Raw genomic sequence first — 21,109 nt, forward strand, 5'->3', positions numbered from 1 at the left:
TCAGGGCTATCCAGAAGGTGGCTGTTAGGGACATCTTTGTTTAGTCTTGGAGAACGACATCCTAAGGAAGTTGACGCCACCTTTTTCAATGAATTCCTTACTGTCTGGAGCCAGCCCCTTCTCTCAGACACGAGGCTCCCCAGCTGAGCCTGCAGGGCTGTACTGGTGGAAGGCCAGACCTCAGGACTGGCGATCGGCATGACCGAGTTTGAGCTGTGTGACCTTGGGCATATCACTTAACCTTTCTAGTCTTCTGTTTTCTCATCTATGAAGTAAACTGGTAATAATAATAGCTCCTTCCCAGGGGTGTCATAAATATTAAGTGGGATGAATTTTGGAAAGTACCTTGGAAAATGTCAGGTGCCACACAGTCATTAGCTGGGACTATTTACCACCTGCTGAGTGAATAATATCACTTTATTTTTGCCCAGCTCTTCAAGCTTCAAAGGCCCCTTTGTTATGCTGTTGGGCTTTGAATGTTTATCTCTCTCCCCATCCTTCCCAAGGACATATGCCCACTCCAACAAGTCTGTCTGAGAGGTTGGAGGTTCCAGGGGAGAATGACCCTCTTTGGTCCCCACTTCCTCTGGCCACCTGTCAGCCTTCCTTGTTTGTTCGTTGGACCCAGTTCCTATGGGGATGCCTTGGCTACTCTCAGTACCTGCATCTCTAGACCTCTGAACCCTGATGCTTTGACAGTGCTCTCAAGTGTGGTTCTGGTGGAAGGGGTCCATCTCCCAGCTTTCAGGGATTGGGTGGGGAGGGAACGAGAGGTTATGGGTGGAGCACACACTCTCAACTGCTCCAACTATGGGTTGCTGACCCAGGAATGACCCAGGAGACTGAGATCCAGGTTCCTAGGAAAGGGCTCTGGGTTTTGGCAGGGCCATTGCCTCTCTCTGGCTTCTGGAGCTTGGGAAGGTGTCCTCCAGGTATCAGTCCTCTGCACTGCAAAATGCGGGGTCTAGGTTGGCAAGAAGGCCCCTAAGATTTTACTTTTCAACCTGTTGAACAGTTGGAACATGTTGAAGGCAGTTTCCTGCCCCATATCCTGCTGGTCCTGATCAAAGGGGTATGGACCCGTGACAGTGTCTCGTGGGAATCTTGTAGAAAACAGGGTTCTTGTGGCCACCAAGGTCCACTGGCTGCCAAGAGCATCCAAGGTGTTATAAAGGAGTTGGTCTAAGATGCTAAAAAATGCATGAGGTGGGAGGATGTGAGTTGGAGAAGGGGCAACGGGTAGGGCGGTAATGGGGCCTCCCTCTCTAAATTTGTTTCCTGCAGAATTCCAAATTGAGGTGGTGCTGGGTGAGCCTGCTGGTGCCGGGCAAGGCTGGACTGTGAGACAAGCACACTCCCACTCAGCAGGCCTCTGCAGCCCCTTCTCCTAGACGGTTTCCAGTCTGCCACCAGAGGCTGTAGGAAGAAGGGTCCTTCCTGCTGTGCCCACCCTGAATCAAAGAGTTAAGCAGAAGCTGTGTGAGGGCAGAGCGGGCAAACGACTGGAAGAAAGAGTCCGGTGGCTCTGCTCTGTGTGCTGGTCCTGGGCGCAGACATCTCACACTAAGTGTCCTGACACCACGAGGTGTGTCTCATCACCACTGTCTTCTTAGCCAAGAAATAACAAATTGCATATGTTTATCACATGCACCATGCACATGGAGAATGCATATGCTATGAAATGGCTGAAACAAGCTACTTAACATATACACGATCTCACATATTTATTATTTAAATTTCGCAAACACTTGGAATCTATCTTCTTGGCATGGTGCAAGAATGCAATAGATTGTTATTAACGGTGGTCACTGTAGTGTACAGTGGAACTCCTGAATGCACTTGTCCAGTGCAAGGAAAGTGTTGTTTGCTTCAGCAAATACATCTTCAATGCTCTTCGGTTCCCTGTTTTCCAGTTGGGGAAACCGAGGCTTACACTGGAGCAGTCACAGTTGGTTGGTGTTAGGGTCTCAGCTCAAATCTGCATGCTGTCCCCTCAGCTTACTTCTCTTAACACTTTGGCTTAGGTCCCCTCTCAACATGGAGGAGACCGAACTGTCACCTTGGGGTATAGTCACTAGTGTCATTTCTTTAGTCTCTTGAGAACGCTGGGGGAAATGCTTGTAAAAAGTGAAGTGTTAGTCTACCAAACACCTCTTCACTTCAGAACCAGAACAGACCCCTGTGACAATCATCCAATGCACCTGACACCTCCAGGAAATGGTTCTTGTGTATCTTGAACTTTAGGAACCCCTCTGGGGACCTTCCTGGGGTTTCTGGACCTGGCTGAGGTACCTGTCTCTCTAGCCTCACCCGGTTCTAGCTGCTAGTGCTGGCTGGATAGCTCACCCACCTGGGAACCTGAGAGGCTCCTCAGCCCCCACCCGGCAGACACCAGTCATCACTGCTGATGGGAATCTGCCAGAAGGGCTCAGCTGGGCTTTGGGCCTCTCCGTCTCCTCCAATAATGACTTCCTATAAATCAGATCTGCCCTCCGCTTTGTTCCACACTGCTCCCAGCCAACGGCAGAACTCTCCACACAACGTCATAAATCCACCTCCATTTTCTTTCCAAATTTCCTTAAAGGCTTCTTTAATCACCACCTTGCTGCCTGGGCAGATGCTCCCTCAAAGGGTGAGGCCTGAAGGTAGAGGTCCTGGGGCAAGGGTAGAGCCTGGGGGAGGCCACGCGCAGAGGGAAGGGTGACAGAAGGCTGGACTCCATTTGGGGAAGGGATAAAGATGGCTACATGGTGTCCAGGCAGGAAGACATAGACTTCGTGCCTCCATGACAGGTGGGCTGGCTCTCTCAGCTCCATCCTCAATGCCCCAGGAGATGCCCAGCGGAGAACCCTGGTGCCACTCTGTCAGAGCCACAGGGCCAGGCCACAGACTAGGTATCCCTCACGTTATTTCATTCTCTAAAACACTGGGAAGGTAGAATTAGTGTTGAGAGAGGTCATTGTCTTCTATGGCTGTCCAGACAAGCTGGCACGGTACAGGCAGAATCTGAAAATGGAAGCCTGTTCCCATTAGCCACTCTGCCAGTTGGCTGGGTCAGGGTGCCTGGCGAGAGATACCACAGGACTACTGCTCTCTCTCCTATGTCAAGCCCTCCGCAGGATGGACCCCACTCTCAAGGTTCCCACACATCTCAGCTTCCAGAATTTGCTGGCTCCAAGAGTTCTCTGATAGTTGAAGAGGCCTTGGAGTGTTCAGGGAGCCACAGCAAGGGACAGCAGGCTCCTCTACTGCCACTGTGGGTACTAGCAGCTCAGGTTCAGATGCCCTCTAGGGGCTCAGTCCCCTGAGAGCAGGCATTTCAGCCACTAGATGGCACTGTGACCCAGCAGAGTGACAAGTGGATGGCAGAATCAATAGTGTCTGGAGAGATCTCCCTTCCCCCCTTCTGCACAACTAACAACTTGTGCGTGGTTTGCGTGCCATTGCCCCCCAGCCCCCGCCACTGCAGCCTGCTGTCCTGAGCACCCCAGGCCAGACAGCTGCTTTGGCCTGACAACCTGGGTACACAGTTCAGGGCCTGTCTGCCAAGGCATATCCAGAGAGTGAAGGGCCTTCCCTTTACTAGCTGGGAGCAGCTTGCTCCAGTTGGAGGTCATCAGAAAGGTCAGCTAGTTATGGCTGGTTTAAGCATCAGGTGATAAGGCCCCAAGTGCTGGCTTTCTACAAGTCTCCTTAGTGACCTTGTTCGAGTCCTTTCTGCTCTTTGGACCTAGTTTGATCCTTTGGCAAGTGACAGGTCCTCCCACCCAGTCCTCATGGCTGCCCTGGAAAAACGGGAGCGGTGTGGCTTGGCTTCAGAAGCCTCAGTTCCCCCGAAGCACATCTGGCCACTGCTCGCTTCTCTCCAGCCTGCTTAGGCCTTGCTCATCCCTCCTGGCTTCCCAGACCCCTTGTACTGTTCTGGAGACAAGCGCTGGCCACCTGCCCAGAGTCTCAGCCATTGGGCTGGGCTCAGCATAGTGGCCCTTACATTTGGGGTTTATTCCTAGGGCCCAAGGGAGCACTCAGGGGCCATTTTCTAGCCAGATGTCCATGTGTCATTAACCGAGTGACAAGTGGGGGTTGCAGGATAATGTTGGGGGGCTGGGGAAGGCAGGCAGACAGAACAGTAACTTGGTGGGCCAAATTGGTTCTTGCCAGCCAAATAGCTTCTGGAAGTCTGCAGAACTGCTCTTATGTGTCCTCTGGGCATGCCAGCTGCCCCGGCCTCCTCCATCCCTTCACAGAAGCTGCTGCCCCCGCCTTGGGTTGCCCTATCCTTCCAGCACGGCCTGCACAGTTGGCTGGGGCTCCATCGCATCTCTGCTCCTCAGCTGTCTTTGCTTGCGCCCCCCTCCCTCCTGGGTTCTGTGCCAGCCCAGCCAGCGTGAACAATGCCCCCTTCATGCTCCAGCCTTCTGAATTCTTCCATTCTGTGTGTAATGCACTCTCTCCGTCCTTGCCTCCCTTCCATCTCATCATTTTCAAGTGTTTCATCCCCCAGCCCACACCCCTCCCTCTCCTGCAAGATCAAGGCACTTAATTGCCAAGCCAGCCCAGTACACAGAACTGGGAGCTTACTCAGAAAAATTGACTGTACCAATCTGGGCTGAAGCACCTCATGTTTATTCTTCTTCCCAGGGAAACATGGTTTATTACTGACACTCAGCCTCTCTGAAGCACGTTTATGCCCAGGGCTCTCAGGCACGTTGATGGGGCTTGAGCCATGCAAACTATTTTATTATCTAGTCATTTGTCCCCACAAACTTTGTCAGACAGGCCAGCATCAATCTCTGTCTTTCATGGAGGTGGCCAGTCGGCTAGGTAAGGTCACCGTTAACTCCTAGCAGGCTGGGACAACCTTTCCAGCATGGGACTTGGAGATTTGCTACCAGCCAAGTGTCTGCAGGAAGGGAGACATCTACTTGGTCCCCTCTGCCACTTTCCAGCTCCAAGGCTTGAGTGCAGGCTGGCTGACGCTTCAGTGGTGTCCGTGGTATAACTTGGAGCAGATGTATGGAGAAGGCTAGCTAACGGGAGAATTTCTACACCCCAACTGCAAGGCGGGTGTGAACAAGACCAAGTTGTTATGCACAGGCCTGGCTTCCTGATTTTTGGCACTTATAACAGGAACTGGATGGCTCTGCCATCAACAGCCTATTGGCAGATTATCAGAGTTTAGTCAGCAGCCCTGCTGGAATTAGAAAAACAGCCTTCCCTAGAAAGAGCTCCTGTCAGAGGCTCTCTCTGACAATAGGTCCCCCATCCAGAAAGTTGAGGGGGGAGCACACCTTCCATAAAAAGTGCTGGAGAGGGTTTGGAATGAGAACACAATTCTTTGAGCTCAGTTATCCGAGACGGGACCCAGCCGGAGCTTAGGGACTTAGCGCTCAATTCCTGGCCGCTTATGTGTAAGTAAATAATTTCATCTGCTGTTGGGCAATAAAGAAAGCTTTAAATCTCAGCTCCTGTGATCTGTCAGATTTCTCCAACGCAATCTGCTCACTCATCACTGGGGTTACAGCAGGGGAGGGGGGCAAGAGGTTCCTGGGACAGGATGACATGGTGTTCTTTTCCTTTCAGTTTATGCCTGTTGTATGGTGTCCCCACCCCACCAAGCTCACACTTGCCAGGGATCTCACCTCCCCTTGGAGGGGAAGCATACATGTGGGAAGGGGAGATGCCTTCCTGCCTGCTCAGGGATTATAAACCGTCTCTGTCCTCCTGGTTGCTGATCAATTAGACACAGCATTTCAGGGCTCCAAACCCCAGCTCCAGCCCACCTACCAACAGTCTCCATAAACTCTGCATACCTGTGTACTTGCTGACCCCAGCCTCAGCAGCCACGTCCCTGAGTGCCAGGATCCCTCTGGACAGGTCACTGGCCTCAGGGTCCATTTCGATGAGGGCATCAGGCCCCACATCACCGTAGGCATAGTTCGCTATGTAGATAGAGTATAGTCCAGAGCCCTGAGGAGGAAGAGGAGGAGGAGGGTAAGGAGCCTCATGTTAGTCCTGGCTTCCCCAGAAGTTGTCCCCACCCCAGGGATCATAGCTTTATCAGTGGGTTGAAGCCTGTGCGGCTACAACCCTGAGAGGTGTTCATCACAAAGGCTGCATGTGAATGACGCCCCCCTCCCGAGCCAGACAACAAAGCAGCCTCTCTTGTTCTATCCGGTTCCAGAAGAACACATCTCTCCCTCTCCCCCACAACCACCTTTTTATAGACAATTTTCTAATGTGCCTCCCTCCAGCTGAGCTCGCTCCAGCTGCCAGCCAGGGTAGCTGCTCAATAAATATTTGCTGATTGATTGATCTACCAGTTCCCATTATTCTCCGTCTCTCTCGCTCCCATTCAAGCCCACTCCAGCCAAGATGACAAGCAAATTCCTGAGTCTGCTCCCTCTCCTCCTCTCGGGAAAGGCACGGATTCGCGGGGTCTCCCATTCGCCTTCCACTCCCATCTCCCCATATTATCAAGAGGAGATATTTCACTGTTTTGGCCTTTATAATACTGTCTCCGTTTTTTTTTTTTTCTTCGAATCTCAGAGAAGCCCTGGGCATTGGCTTTTCCTTCAGTAGCCATTCTCGGAAGCCCAAACCCCACAGATAAGATGCCTTTATGCCTGTTATTATAATGGTGTTATTTCTCCAGTGGATGCTTCCTTCTTCCCAAGAGATACACACAGTTTCTAAATCTGCTTCCAGCTTCTCCATTATCTTCTCATCTCTTCTATCCAGAAGGTATTTCTCCAGCTCTCACGATCTACAGGGTGTTTTCGATAAATTCTGAGCCCACAGACTCGTCTGTCCTTGGGTGGCTTAGAGTCTAGTGTGGAAGGACAGCCAGAGAGGAAAGAGAATGAGCTGAGGTGACAAGGTGATGCTGTCATCCTCACTGACCTCTGCTTCATTCTCTTGTTCTGCGGCATCTCGATCAGGATGGTCAGGGTCCTCACTCTACACCTTCTTAGGACCATTTTCTCTAGGGCTGGGGGAGCCAATCCAGAGATTCTCAAGTGTGGGTGACTTGGTTGCTGTGGACAGGGAAAGACGCTTAGAGTTTCCAGGGGACACAGAGGTATCACAACCACCCAAGTGCATGGCAGATGCAAGGTACAGGGTTTCCTGGTTGGCAGCCTGGAGGCGGGCACCTCGCTATGCCAACTTTAGGAAAGGTTTTCTAAGAGGGGTCCGAGCCAGTGAAGTGGAGGGGAAGAACCTGCAGAGTTCAGGCAGAGTTCAGGCAGAGACAGGGAATGGTGGGTGCGCAGAAGGCATGGTTTGGTATCACCAGAAGGTAAAGCACAAGGCAGGAAGTACTAGGAGCTGAAGTCCGAGACTGGGAGGCTGTTGCCTGAAGGCCTCACTGCCTCTTCTCTTTAGGTTATTGAATCTCAACCCTGGTATCTGGGAATCAATACTTTATATGTCCCATCGCTCAAAGTGGTCCCTGGATAGGCACCCCTGATGCCATCTGGGAACCAGTACTAGAACTAAAGAATCCCAGGGCCTTCTCGGACTTGCTTACAGGAATCTATATTTTAATAAGACCCCACAGGACACTTAGGCAAGCTGAAATTTGGGATGCTTCTCAATAGGGGAAAACTTCAAAAGGTTCTTACTGTTATCTACCCCAGGTGCTCAATGTGTATGTGTATGTGTGTGTGTGTGGTGACTGGATGAAGAAAGAAGAGAGTGAACCATTCCTGACTCCACCACCTGCTTAGGATGCTCATCAGCAAATGGACAATTAAGTCCACATGGGTTGAAATTCGCTCTGCTACAAATTAGGAGATTTATATAATTCAGTTTTACCTAGATCCTTACTTCAATTCATCAGGGTGATGAAGCAGATAAACACAGATGCAGTATAGCTATAGAAGACTGCGGAAATTCACATGCGAACGTGACCACAGGAGTTCTAAGAGGGTGACATGATTCCAGGAAGTGTTTCTGGAGCTCTGGATCTACACTGGAGCACAGGAGGTGTTTCTGGAGCTCTGGGTACAGAGGAAGGTACAGAGGTGTTTCTGGATGCTGAGTTTACAGCTAACAGCGGAATCACCTGGAGGACTTGTTAAACAGACTCTGGGTCTCATTCCTAGAGCTTCCGACTCAAAAGATCTGAAGTGGGCCTGTAGCATGTGCGTGTCTAACAGACTTCAGGTGCTGCTGAGGTGGTGGCTCAGCGGCACAGTGGCTGCCTAGCAAGAATGAGGTTCTCAGTTCAAAACTCAGTACTACCAGGAAAAGGGAGAGGGAAACAGATTCCTAGGGCATACTGCTGCTGCCGACTAGTGAATCTAGTCTCTGAAAAGCAACAGTCAGAGAGGTTACTAGCCTAATCCTGGTCTAACCTCAGGCCCTGAATGACTCTTTAGCCTTGAGCACATCCACCAAGGTCTGCAGGCTGCCTCTAGCACGTGCTAAATGGGGGTCAGGGTGTCTGAGAAGCTGGGATGAGACAATGTATGTGAAAGGTCTCTGAGAAGATACAAATGCTATATAAACACGAGGCGTCATCGTTATTGACCAGGGAATACTTCTTGTAAGAGATCAGCTTTGAGCTCGATCCAGGAAGGGGAGGAAGTGAGTGAGGGGCAGCTGGAGATAAAGGGTAGGAGGTGCTCTGCAGAGCGTGAGTAAGGGACTGTGGCTGGGTAGTGACAGACTCACCTCAGTACATCATAACCCTTGCTGGTCCCCATGAGTTGAACTGCATCCCTGAACCTTATTTCTGGCGTTTCTGATTCAGCTGGTCTTGGGGATACAGCAGGCAGGGCCTGTTCATGTTAGTGCACGCACAGAGTCCAGAGGAAGATGTTGTGTGTCTTATTCTACACTGACCACAGTATTCTTCTGAGGCAGGGTGTCTTACTGAACCTAGAACTTGGCTGGTGGTCAGCAAGCCCAGTGACCCTCCTTTCTCTAACCCCCACAGCATCAGAATTACAAGCACTTGCAGAACCATGCCTGGCTTTTCATACGGCATCTTGGGATTTGAACTCAGGTCCTCAGGCTTGTGCAGCAAGCACTCTTACCTGCAGACATCCCCACAGCCTCTGAATCTTCACTCCTAACAGTATTTATGCCAACAGTAGTCTGGGGACCACACTCTGAAAAACCACTGACCAGCAAGCCCAAGCACCCCCAGGTGGGGGTAAGTGAAGACAGCTTGAATGGGGGTGTGCAGGAAAGCCTGTTTATTATCATGTGCCCAGAGCTGGGGTAGCAGGGGGAAGAAGAGGGGCCTGTTCTGCTTTCAGCAGACAGAGTTCAATTCCCAGCTGCGCTTGCCATTTATCATGTGACCAAGGTTAAGTTGTTTAATTGCACCAAGCCTTAATTTCCATATCTGTAAAAGGTGATAATGGTAGCTTGTACCCCATGGGCTTATTGTAAAGAGAAGAGGCCTGTGGTGTGGGGCTCCCTGCACGGTTGTTTGCACAAGGATGGGCTGCTTTTGTCTTTTGTCCTTTGCCATTGCTTTATGTGTTTTCTCTGGCACACCGCATTCCTGTCTTCTGGTTTCCACACCGGCCTTGGCCTCTCCCAGATCATTCCATACAATTCGTAGGACCCAGGAATGGGCAAGGTAGTAGCTGGACTCCAAAAGCACCTCTTCCCCTGGTGGTGAGCCCCTGAAAGGCTTTTTCCAGTTCTCCAAGGCCTCTGTAGGATGAAGTGAGGCCAGGCTGGGAGCTGACAGCTTCTAAGTACCGCCCACTGTGCAGAGGGGCCATGTCCTCTCCTTTTGCCTTCCCCCACAATGCTTTTGTCCCAGGTAAATGCCATTGTGCAGTGTGTGGATGACCTTGTGAGGACAGAGAGTGTATCTCTGTGATTAACCTCCAGCTCCTCCCTCCAGTCCTGGGAGAATTCCTACTTTGGTCAGCATGGGAGGTTAAGTCCTGACAAGAGAGGTGGGGAAACAGGAGGAGTGTGGACAAGATCCCCAGCTGTGACCAGACCTGCCACTTATGGCCCTCCACAGCCCAGGGCTGTTCAGACCCACCTCACTGTCCCCTCCCACCAGGAAGGAGTCCAGGTGGCATGGATTCAGGTCAGGGCTAAATGTGGTTTCACAGCCCAGCTTGGCTTCTCTTCCCAGCACCAGCTTGTTAAGAGATAAATATTTATACCTGGCACCTGCCTTCTCCTAAGGCCTGGAGGCCCCTGCTGCGAACATTCACGCTGAACCCCCAATCTCTCTGTAACAGAGAGAGTACCCACCCCTTCAGCCCCACAACTGTGGAGCAGGGCAGCAGCTGTGCCCTCGCTGCTGTGACTATTGTTATAGAGCCAAGCAGGTGGGTGGCAGGGGAGCAGGTAACAGGTGGACAAATAACTTCCCCAGAAGTCTCTGTCTACAGTAGGGCTGCTACGGGCCAGCTCCAGGCACCGACGGCAGCTCCTCTCCCTGCTTCCCATCAGCCACACTTCCCCGTGTTTTGGGTTGGACACCACTGCGTAGGATGTAGCAGGAAGGTGTTGCTGGAACCATCGATGAACTAAGGTTCTAGAACATTCAGGTAACCCCGCCTTGACCGCTTTTGCACTCCCCTGTCTCACCTTCAATATTACCAAAATAGGTACAGGGTCACGTGACTCAATGCCTAGCTCACCCAGGCATTTAATTGAATGAATGAATGAGCACCCCCGTTTAGTACTGCACTTTGCTTCATGGCTTAGACACGTCACTAATCTTATTTTGGTTCCCCTAGTTAAGCCACTGCTCTAAGCTGAGCTGTGGCCTCCCCTTCCCCCGGAAGAATACAATATTCATGAGGATGACACCCCTCGTTGCTTCCACAATGGACACTGGGAGGCTGCACAAGAGAACGAGGTGAATGATACATTGTCACCCCAAAAACCTTGGTCCTTAGTATTTTGCTTCTACTGTGTGTGTGTGACACTGGGAGCTTCAAGGTGGGACAGCCTCGGGCTCTCTGCTTCCTCCCAGGTCCTCATGGGCCCCTGTACGTACCGTCCTGTCCACACAGGCCACTGAGCGTCCCGCAAAGAGGCTGGCCACTCCACGGGCCACATTGACGTCATCACTCAGGATGTCTTCCCACCGGTTATTTCGGAATTTGAACAACTTGTCTGTGTATGTGGCCACACCTGGAGAGAGGAGGCAAGGATGGCTGGTGGACAGTGGACAGGACACAGGGAGTCTCTGGTTCTGTCCCTTCACATTTGCTACAAGGAGGCTGAGGCCGAAGGTGTCCAGTGGTTAAAGGCAGGGAGGCCGTCTGCAGGCAAAGCCCTTTTCTATTTCCAGTTGTAAACTTGACTCTAGCTGGCCCCAGAAGAGAGGCTCGGGCTGAGAGAGACAGCGATTATAAGCCTGAGGTTTGGAAGCAGTGAGCAGAGGTTCCGGTCTCCGTTAGGCCTAGATTCTGGACTTTGGGCAGGTTGCTCAGCATCACCAAGGTTCAGTTTTCTTCTCTGTACATGGGGATGACAGGAGCCACATTCAAGTCGGCTCTGAGGAATGCCTGAGAGGCTGTGCATGAAATGCTTGGCCCAGTGTCCCCAAGGGGAGTTCTTGTTAGGTGGAAATGAGTTCCCCCTTCTAAACATGAGCCACTTGCCAGACACCAGATTCCCAGTTCACAGGCTTGGAAGTCCGTGATTCTGATGTGAATGTGTTAGAGTGAGTGTGTGAGTGTGGCATAAGAATGGGTAGCTGTGCAAGACTGGGGCGTGCAAGTGAGAGTGAATGTGGGAGAATGAGTGAGTGTGAGTGTTCCGGATGAATGTGCCAGTGTGAGCAGGAGCTCGAGTGTAGCCGAGTGTGAGAGAATGCACAGGGGCAAGTGTGCACTGGTGGGAGAGCGAGAATGGGTGTGTGAGGATGTAGACACGTGTATGAGGGTGTGTGATGGAGTGTGCGTGCATGTGTGTGACATGCGTGTGCACATGGGTGTGTGTATAGTCTGAGGTGATGTTAAGTTCCTCATCCTTTTCCAGCCTCACTTCGCTCACCCGAGAATGACATGCAGGAGCTGTCCTCACTCACAGTGTGACTGTGGCAATTGTGAGAAGACACACATACAGCTTGGTCACAGGTCAGACAGAGTGAGAGAGCACGGTGACAGCTTTGCACCCCTGCAGGGACATAGGTCCTCGCTGAAATCCCTGAGGGCCTAATGTGTTTAGAAACCTAGATGCTGCCTTCATCTTCTAAAAAGATAGCATGGTATGAACACTGTTGATTATATAACACCCCCAGCAGGGACTGGGGGCGGCACCCCATAATTAAACACATTAATATTTCTGCAGCAAAACATGAATATTCACACTAAGTGGGATAAATAAGGCTTATAAATAGCTCACATCAGCTCAGGACAGGTTTTGTTATGTAGTGAATTTCCCACAAACTTAAAAAAAAACGTTCAGGAGTCAGATCTGTGGAATACGACTTGTGCTGTAGCTGCCATCACTATGGCCGTGTGAGGTGGCAGCAGGCTTGCCATTGCTTGCAGATGCCTGGGGGCTTCTGAAGATGGCTCCTGCAGGTTTCCAGCCTTCCCCAGCAGAGAGCGTCCCTTGTTCACCTCATTCACATTGGGGCCCCCTTAACTCTCATACCCACTTCCTGAAATGACATCAAACATGTCTACCAAAGCCTGGGCAGGTCAAGCCTGGTTCCTGTGAATAGCCTGGACAAGAATTCCACAACCCTCCAAGCTTGGGAAAGATTGTATACCAGCCCAAATTCCGAGTCCTCTCAATAGTTATTAAAAATTTGAAAAGATTGCAACAAATTGTCTGCTTAATTTTACTGAACGCAGCCTCTCCCACATGTACTTGGCCATGGAGCCCTTTGGAGACTGTCCATGAGCTAAGCAGTCTCTGGCTTCACTGGTCGCTGTCTAGGGTGCTGAAGCCTGAGCCGGCTTGGGGGCTTAGTAGCCAAAGAATTTGGGTATCTTGTGCTGTTGGTCCACCCCCTCACTGGTCGCGTGCCTTCTGGGATCACCAGAGATGCCCAGAAGAATAAACTAATTAAGGTAAAATGTGCAACAGCGATGTGGAGCCTTGTAGATCATAAATGGGAACGGCAAAATCAATGGCAGCCCCTCTGTAGGCAGAGGCCCGGAGGCCTGGGCGACAGGAGGGTTGGGAGCCCGTGATTTAGGAAGAGCAAACGCGCTGGCAGCTGCAACCTGGGTAATTAGGTGTGTCAGGAAGACAGATAAACAGCGAGCTGTGCCGGTCGATGGCACAGGCAATAAGCACCCAGCACTGGCCCCCGGCCCAAGTCAGTGCCGAGGTGGGCCTTGCCTCCTGGCTCCTTGTAGCTGCACTTTGTCCCAGGGTCCCACACCAAAGTGGGCCAGTACTCAGAAAGAGGAGGGGCTGTCGGTGGGGTGGGAAGTGGAAAGATGCTCTCCTGAATCCTTGGAAGGGAGTCTGAAAGAATGGGGACCCAGGAAAAGGATGTCATGGGGCAGGGAGGGGACTCTGGGGGTCAGTGCCACAGAGGCAAGTTTGGGGACTTTTAGATACAGAGGTGACCACCAAACAGCTGGGTGGCTTTGTGACAGCCAACAACATCCATTTGTGGGACGATCCTCGGAGCCGCGTACCTATTCTTCTCTCTTAGCTATGAAATGGGATAATGGGAATGGCTACCTCTCCATTAGGCTGCTATGACCGTAAGTTAGTTAATGTCTGTAAAGTGCTTCCAATAATGCCAGACACAGGATAAATTCCATAAACACTAAGAACATCTCTGTCCAGTGCTTCCTCAACCTCCAGGGAATTACAGGGCATGACCAGGTCAGTCCTCAACAAACCACATCCCAGGAGGCAACTGTGACATTAAGTTTCAAATGCCTCACAAGACTTAGTCAATGGAGAGCTAGCAGAGCAGTGATGGCCCCAGGGGAGGAAGAACTAGTTCAGACAAAGGATGTGTTTAAAAAGAAGGAATTCAGACTCCCCGTGGTTTCAGGTAGAGTTCCTGACCTCTTCTTCCTCCCTCTATCCCAGAGTGAAGAGGTAAACCCTGCCAGTGCTCCCCCATCGGTGCTCCCCTGCTGGTGCTCCCCCTGCCAGTGCTCCCCCGCCAGCATCCTTAGCTTCCTTCAGAATCTTCCCAAGAAGATTCATGCCACACAGATAAATCGTGGCTCAGGTATCAACTCCTCTAAGTAAAGCTGCACAGATACAGTCAGATGGCAATGCCCAGCTCCAAACCGTCATGATGTGGCAAAGCCTGGTGAGCCAGTGTTACAAGGCTAGTGGGAGAAGCGCTGGGTCCTTAGCTAAGACCAAGGTGATGAACTCTGGGACCCAGTACTCGTGCATGTGTGTGTGTGCATGCATGCATGTCTATGTGCGTGTATGTTGTGTGTGTGTGTGAGTGTGCATGTGTGTGAGTGTGCATGTGTGTGTGCGTGTATGTGTGTGTGTCAGAGGACGACCTTGGGTGTCATTCCTCAGGAGCTGTCCACTTTGTTCTTGTTTTGTTTACCTGAGACAGGGTCTCTAACCGGCCTAGAGCATGCCTAGTTGGGCAGGCTGGCTGGCCAGTGGGTCTTGGGGATGTACTTGTCTCTACCTTCCTGGTGTTGGGATTACAAGAGTGTGGTATTGCACCTGATTTATTTATGTGGGTTCTGAAGAATAAACTCAGAAGCACTTTACTGATTTATCTCCCCAGTCCCCAATTCTTGTTCTTGAAAACATGGCCTCATTATAACCCAGGCTATCCTCAAAATCCACTATGTATCTAAGGATGGCCCTGAACTCCTGATCTTCCCCCTGGCTTCTCAGAGATGAAAGCATAGATATGTGTCACAACATCTAGCTTTTTTCACACTCTGTGGTGCTGCTTTGGTGGCCTCTTTCTAGTCGTGCTGCTCAGCAGTCGCATGGGTTGGGGGCACAACCCAGTCTGGCTGGGGATTGCAGTTTCTGAGCTCATCTTTCAAATGGATCCAAGCTGGGGCAGCTGAGAACCAGGACTCTGCATCTAACGGAAAGTAGGCCGTTGATCCAGAGACCTGAGAATCCATTTCAGGGCCTGAGAAAAGGGTGGAGTTTCAGAAATGAATAGGATGACGGGCATTAAAACACATCTCAGACTTTATGGGGCACAGGAAGCTCCTGGAGATGGTGACATGGGTTCTGGGCTAGCAGGTGTTGGGTAAAGCTCGCATTTTTCTGAGTTTCCAGCGGATTCCAAAGCTGCCGGCACAGGCACCACGATATGGGTAGTGAGGCACAGGGCTTCTGGTTGCAGCTGGAGCCAGCCTGGCTGAAGGAGTTACTGGGCAAGAGGTGGATCTCCAGAGAGCAGATGGCCCATCTGCTGTGTAGGCAGAGGAGGCCGGAAGAGCAGCCTGCCCAGATCCTCTCTCTAGCATGGTGACTGACACACTGTTTCCTCTCTGGGAGCTTACGAGTGTCCCTGCAGAACACAGAGTGTCTCTTTAGGTGTGACACAGCCCAGAAGCTGTAAAGGAGGAGTTAGAACTCCAAGTCTGTAAAAATGAAAGTTTTCCATATTACAAAACCCACTATGAGCGAGGCCGAAAGAAAAATGACAAGCCAGGGAAAACCAACCACAACGTGTGTTTCAGACAAAGGGCTAATTTTCCTAATTTATAAAGAGGTGTTTCAAATCAATAAGAAAAAGACCAATAGTCAATAGAAAAAAAAATGGGCAAAGGCTAGGCGTAGACAAGAGAGTCAAATATATAAAAATATTCTCAGCCTCACTCATTTAAGAAAAATGAAAATTAAAACCACTCTTGGAAATCAATTTTTTCCTATCAGATTGGCAAATACTGAAAACGAAGTTGATGAAATGTTGTTGGTGAGCCTTTGGCAAGTGTTTGCTCATCAGACACCCGAGCAGTGTGGTAAGTGCTGCCCCCAGGGAGGGCAGCTGGTGCTCTGAGCTACACATGTGTATTCCTTTGACAGTCACTCTGTTTCTGACAGTTTATCCTAAAACCATCCATGTAATCATGGGAAATAGTGGGTTGCAGGAGCTCATTCATTGACATTCTTTGTAAGGAGAAAGGAATTGAATTGCAGCAAGCAATCCCAGTGTCCACCCATTGAGAAGTGATTCAACTAGCATCATATCTATACATGGGAGTACTATACAGCCATAAAAGAATGCGGGGTCCTTCTGTGTGGTGTTGTGAAGTAATATCCAAAGTGTATTAAAAATGCAAACAACAGAACTATGGTCAGGGCCCGCTGTGTGCAGAAAAGATGGGGAAGTCTGTGAAGCAGAGCTGGGGGTTAAGAGAGATATATTTTAATACAGGTTTAAGCATAGGGTTAAAACAGAGGTGCTCAGAAGGAAGTCAAGACACACCCAAAAGCATGGCTGTGAACTTTCCAAAGGAGAGTCATAGAAAGTTAGTGTGGGCGTGGGAATCTCCAGGGAGAGCGGTCAAGACCACGGACTGCAACAGTGTCTTGCACATGCAAATCCCATGCTCATCTTTGTAACTGAATGGGTAGAAAGAGAGTAAGCGCTGTGTTCATAGTTGGTGCTGACCCACCTACTACCACACAACCAGTCAGGGCCAGGTGGTGTCAGGGCCAGGGTGTGTCAGGGTAGGAACTCCAGGGGATGTATCTGCCTAAGAACTAAGAAGTCCCCGGCTCACAGATGCAGAGGGAGGCCCTGGCTGCCTCTTGTCCTCTCCTGTCCTATGCAAATTCCCATGGAAACCCTGGCTTGTCTTTTCCCAGAACAGCTCAGCACAGGTGGGTTTCCAGGACATGGTCTTCTTGGGACTGGTTAGTCCTCTTCAGACTGGTTAGTCTCTCCAATTCTCAAGCCTTGCTCCAAGCCCAAGAGAGCTTGGGACTTTCAAATGCCAGTCTTTTCCTGCACCTAGCCTTTTCGCTGCTAAGATCTCTTGGCTGTGGACAGGATGGAGCCTACTACCATCTTCTCAGGGCACTTGTGGAGTCTCTGGCCTTCCGTGGCCAGAGAATCACCCTGTGCTGTCAGGGGTGCTTAGCAAATGCAGGTGCAAACTACATCCTTTTCATCCTTTATCCCAGCTGTTCACACAAGAGTCTATATTGGATGCTAAGTGACAAGCACCTCTTTGGGTTCTAGAGTACAACGCTGAGCCAGACAATGTATGAGAACTGGACAGAGCTAGCATGTGACCCACTTCCAGACTCAAGTAAGAGTTATGAAGGCAATAAGCCAGTTAAAGAAATAAGGGCATAATTTGAGATAAGGTGCCCCTCTGAGGGGCCTTATTTGGAGAGTGAGCCCTGGGAAAAGCATTTTCGGCATGAGGAACAGCAAGTTTGAGCTTGAGGCAAAGTTATAGTAAGTAGGAGAAAGGGGGGAAATGTTAGCACAGCAATTTGGCTGCACCAGGAAGGGGAGCAGGTAACCCCGAGGACCTTGAAAATGGTCTGCAGAGCCACTGGAGGCAGGAAACTTTGTGAAGTCTGTCTGGTTTCTGTTCTATAAATGAGTCAAGACAGAGAGGTCAGGATCTTGTCTAAAGTCACCCAGAAAAGTTTGCATGGACTGACTCCCAGAGGATATTGTAGGCTGCCAGGTGCTTCCAGGGACTTCAGTGCTAACATCCCAAACCTAGCTGAGGGAGAACACTGTCAATATCCCAAAGGCTACATGGCTTCACTGGCTGGCTAGGGCTCTCAAAGAAGCTCTCAGGACCCTCACAGAGGGCAGGATGGCAACAGCTGAGTGCTGTCTGGGCTGGACCTACGAAAGTGCTGATGTGACACAAATGTCCCTGCTCCATGCCCATTCCATGTTGATGAATCAATGGATCACTCAACTACAAAATTAACTCAAACCCACAGACATCCCTCAAACCCACGGAAGGTCATCGGGAGGGGTACACTTGAGGCTGAGGCTGCTGGGCACTGTTGTCTTGCCTCTGCCCCTCCAGGTGCTCTGGTGTGTCTCTCCTAGAGGCAGGTCTTCTGGGCTGTGGTGTTGTGACATCTCTCTTGGCTTTCTTCTGCTTGGGCAGGGACTCACTCGCCTTTTCGTCCTGAGACTTATTTAGTCAACTTTAATTAAGCTCTTGGGGTAGTAAAGAGCTAGCTGGGGTCACTGGGAGTCACACAGTGATCCTTTCTCTTGCCTAGGGTCACCCAGAAAAGTTTGTGTGGACTGACTCCCAGAGGATATTATAGACTCCAGGTGCTTCCAGGATTTTAGTGCTGACATCCCAAACCTGGTTGAGGGGGAGTTTAGAGAACTTAGTTATGGGGTTTAGAGATCAGGGACTGGGAGAGGATGCCAGGTGCTGAGAGAAACTACAGGCTGTACTGGGAAAAGCACTGGGGGGGGGAATCCTCAGTGCTTAGAACAGCACCAGCACATAGTAGGTGGTCGTTAGCAATTTGTCTGGACAGTAAGTGCATCAATGGAGAATACTCAGTGTTTGGCTGACCACAGACTTGGGATGACTCCCAGGCAGTGAATCACAGTCTTCTTGGCCTGCAGTGTGGCCTTGTGGGTTAAGTGTCAGCAGTCTGGCAATGGGGTGCTATCCTATCCAACCTTCTAGCTGGATTGTTATAGCTCAGTTGGAGGTTGTCACCCCCCCAACCCCCCCAAAAAACCTCTACAGAACCTTTGCTCTGGGAATCACAATGACTACCCTAAGAACATGCACTGGAGGGGCTGTTGCCTCAGACAACCCTCTGGTCCCCTCCCAGTGCATTTGTTGTCTTGGGGGAAGCTGTCCCTTCTCTGGCATCTTGCCAGAAGAGTACAATTAGGACAGTTGTCCCCATTCCTGCTTCCTGGCATTCCAGGGCCTTCCTGGGAACCAGTCTCTTCTGCAGGCATCCTAGACTCTGCTTCTTTTCTGACCTTGCCCCACATTAAAGAGTTGATCAGCCCATCAATTAATCGCGTCCTAATCCAATCTCGGCTTGGTGGAGAGAGGGCAGTAAATCCAGCTGGGTAATCATGCCCTGATATTTGTGTTGGGATAATTACCATCTCTCAGGCCTCACTCGGTGGCAAGATGAGATGAAAACCCATAAAACACCACTCAGGGCTGTGGCTCATTGTTTCTTGGCGGCACAAGACTGGCTTCCAGCCAGCCAGCCTGCCCACCCCTGCCCCTGGCACAGGGCCCCAACCTTTCCCCCTCTCATTCATGCAACTGGCTGAACTCAAACTCCGAGAGCTGCCTGGGCGGGATGCTGGATAGCAACAGGAAGTGAAAGTCTATGGGTGTTGGTGGGGAGTGTTGGGGGGCAGGGTCCTATAGTCAGGCACTTGATAGCCTCCTGGACCTTGGAGAACTCAGGACAGCATTTGTTTGTGGAAATCTAAACCACAGATTAGACCAAGAGTTGGCTGTTATCTGGAAGTGTCCTGTTCATACCCAACCTCACCTCTAGGGGGCGCCATGGTTTGGATACTGTGCAAACGTTAACAACTCTACGGGGGGTGAGTTTATTGTTTATTAGTGAGTACAGTTTAGGTCTGAGCAAAGCGGATCAGGAAAATCCAAACTCCCTCACAGGAGATGAAGGGTCATCTGCCCAGCATGGGGAGGTCCTGGAGGTCCAGGGAAGCTCCTACCTTCACCTGAGACGAGGCACCTGAGCAAAGTAGGGGCGATCTACAGCTCCAAGAACATAGCCTGCAACTTGTGAAACGCCGAGTGCCCATGGAAGCCAGGCTTCCTTTCTGCCCCTGGGGACAGAGACTTGAGAAGAGCTGTAGCATGTCTTGATGAAGAGGACAGAGAGGTGAGACCCTGGGTTTGAATCCTGGGACTTAAAGGCTGCCGGGTTTGGGTGAGTCAGCTAACTTCTTAACACCCTAGTTTCTTCAGTGTAATGCAAGACTGCTAATTCTTTCCTCACCAGACTGCTGAGAGGCTGCCTGAGATAAAGCACTGAGGATTGGGGGCTGGGGCCTGGCACACAGAAGGTGTTCTCTATATTAGTCACCATTAGCCTGACAGACATCTTTCCTGGCTACTCAGTGTGGTCTCTGGGCCATCTGCACCTGGTAGCCCAGGAGCTGGTAGTCAGGAATAGCAGGCTCACCTCCAGACCAGAGGAACCAGAACGCATGTATGCAGACCCTCAGTTAACCGGGATGCATGTGCCAGTGTGAAAGAAACTGGAGGAGGCTCCAGGAACTCCAAGGCCAGCCTTCATCAGAGTCATGTGCCTATCACTGCCCTGATGCGAGAGCCTCTGCCTGGCACATCTGTGGGAAGAACCCTTGCTCACTAGGCTAAACACTGAGGAAGCAAATCCTAGAAGATCTCCAAAGCATTGAGAACAGCCTAGGACAGCAAGGGAATAGTCCAGGGACATCTGTTGATTCCAGGCGTGGTTCAGATGAGCTGGAGGACCACACAGGAGAGGTGGGATGACGGGAGGGGAGGAAGGGAGAAGAGAGGAGAAGAGGAGAGGAAGGCACCCCAGGCTGAGGGAGAAAATGATGTTCAGTCTGAGGGAGAAGGTTCTTTCCCATGCCCCTCTGTCCCAGTCCAGGGTCCCGAGGATGAAAATCCAAACTCCATCACAGGAGATGAGGGGTCATCCTGGGGTCTCTGTCCAGCATGGGGAGGTCCTGGAGGCAGAGGAGACTGACTAAGCAAAGCTGTCAGTGAAGGGAAGAGGTAGCTGGGGCAGGAAGAGAACCGACAATCCGACCCTCACCTGAGAAGGCGTTATTGGTGTTGAGAAAGTAGATCTCCTCACGACCATCCCCATCGATGTCACAGGCTGTGACACCAATGGCGTTCCCCTGCCGGTCCCTCAGAGCGTAGTAGGGTGAGGTGCGCTCGTCCACTGCAATGTTCACTAGCCGATTCTGGGCTCGATTGTACTTCAGAACCAGGTTGGGGCCGTTGTACCTGGAGAAAGAGCAAGGAGAAGGTTTTGAGGGAGAGTGGCCAGATCCACCCAGCTCAGAGTGAGACTTGGGCCTGGCGTACACGGGAAGGAGCCTTGCCCCAGGAAGCCCTGGACCAGACAGAAACTGAGGCTAGGGAAAAGTGGATCAGAGCCATATAGAACACAATTCAAGGAGCGGGCTGGTCAAGGGGAGTGGGCAGCCCAAACTAAGGACCTGACTGACAAAAAA

The 21,109-nt window shown here is 51.0% G+C and overlaps 1 protein-coding gene across 3 annotated transcripts in view; it reads right to left on the reverse strand.

Annotated features, from left to right (window-relative positions):
* Nucleotides 1-21,109, reverse strand: part of Crtac1 (cartilage acidic protein 1) — a 143,112-nt gene that overhangs the window by 29,406 nt on the left and 92,597 nt on the right. For all 3 annotated transcript variants that reach the window (XM_028775102.1, XM_028775094.1, XM_028775084.1), the window contains exons 3-5: nt 20,683-20,879; nt 10,991-11,127; nt 5,814-5,970 (exon numbers count right to left, since the gene is read on the reverse strand). In XM_028775102.1, the coding sequence (XP_028630935.1) occupies nt 5,814-5,970; nt 10,991-11,127; nt 20,683-20,879 (491 nt within the window). The remainder of the gene's footprint in view (nt 1-5,813; nt 5,971-10,990; nt 11,128-20,682; nt 20,880-21,109) is intronic.

The sequence above is a fragment of the Grammomys surdaster genome, unplaced genomic scaffold (genome assembly GCF_004785775.1).
Source record: "Grammomys surdaster isolate TR1022 unplaced genomic scaffold, NIH_TR_1.0 66, whole genome shotgun sequence".
Lineage (NCBI taxonomy): Eukaryota > Metazoa > Chordata > Mammalia > Rodentia > Muridae > Grammomys > Grammomys surdaster.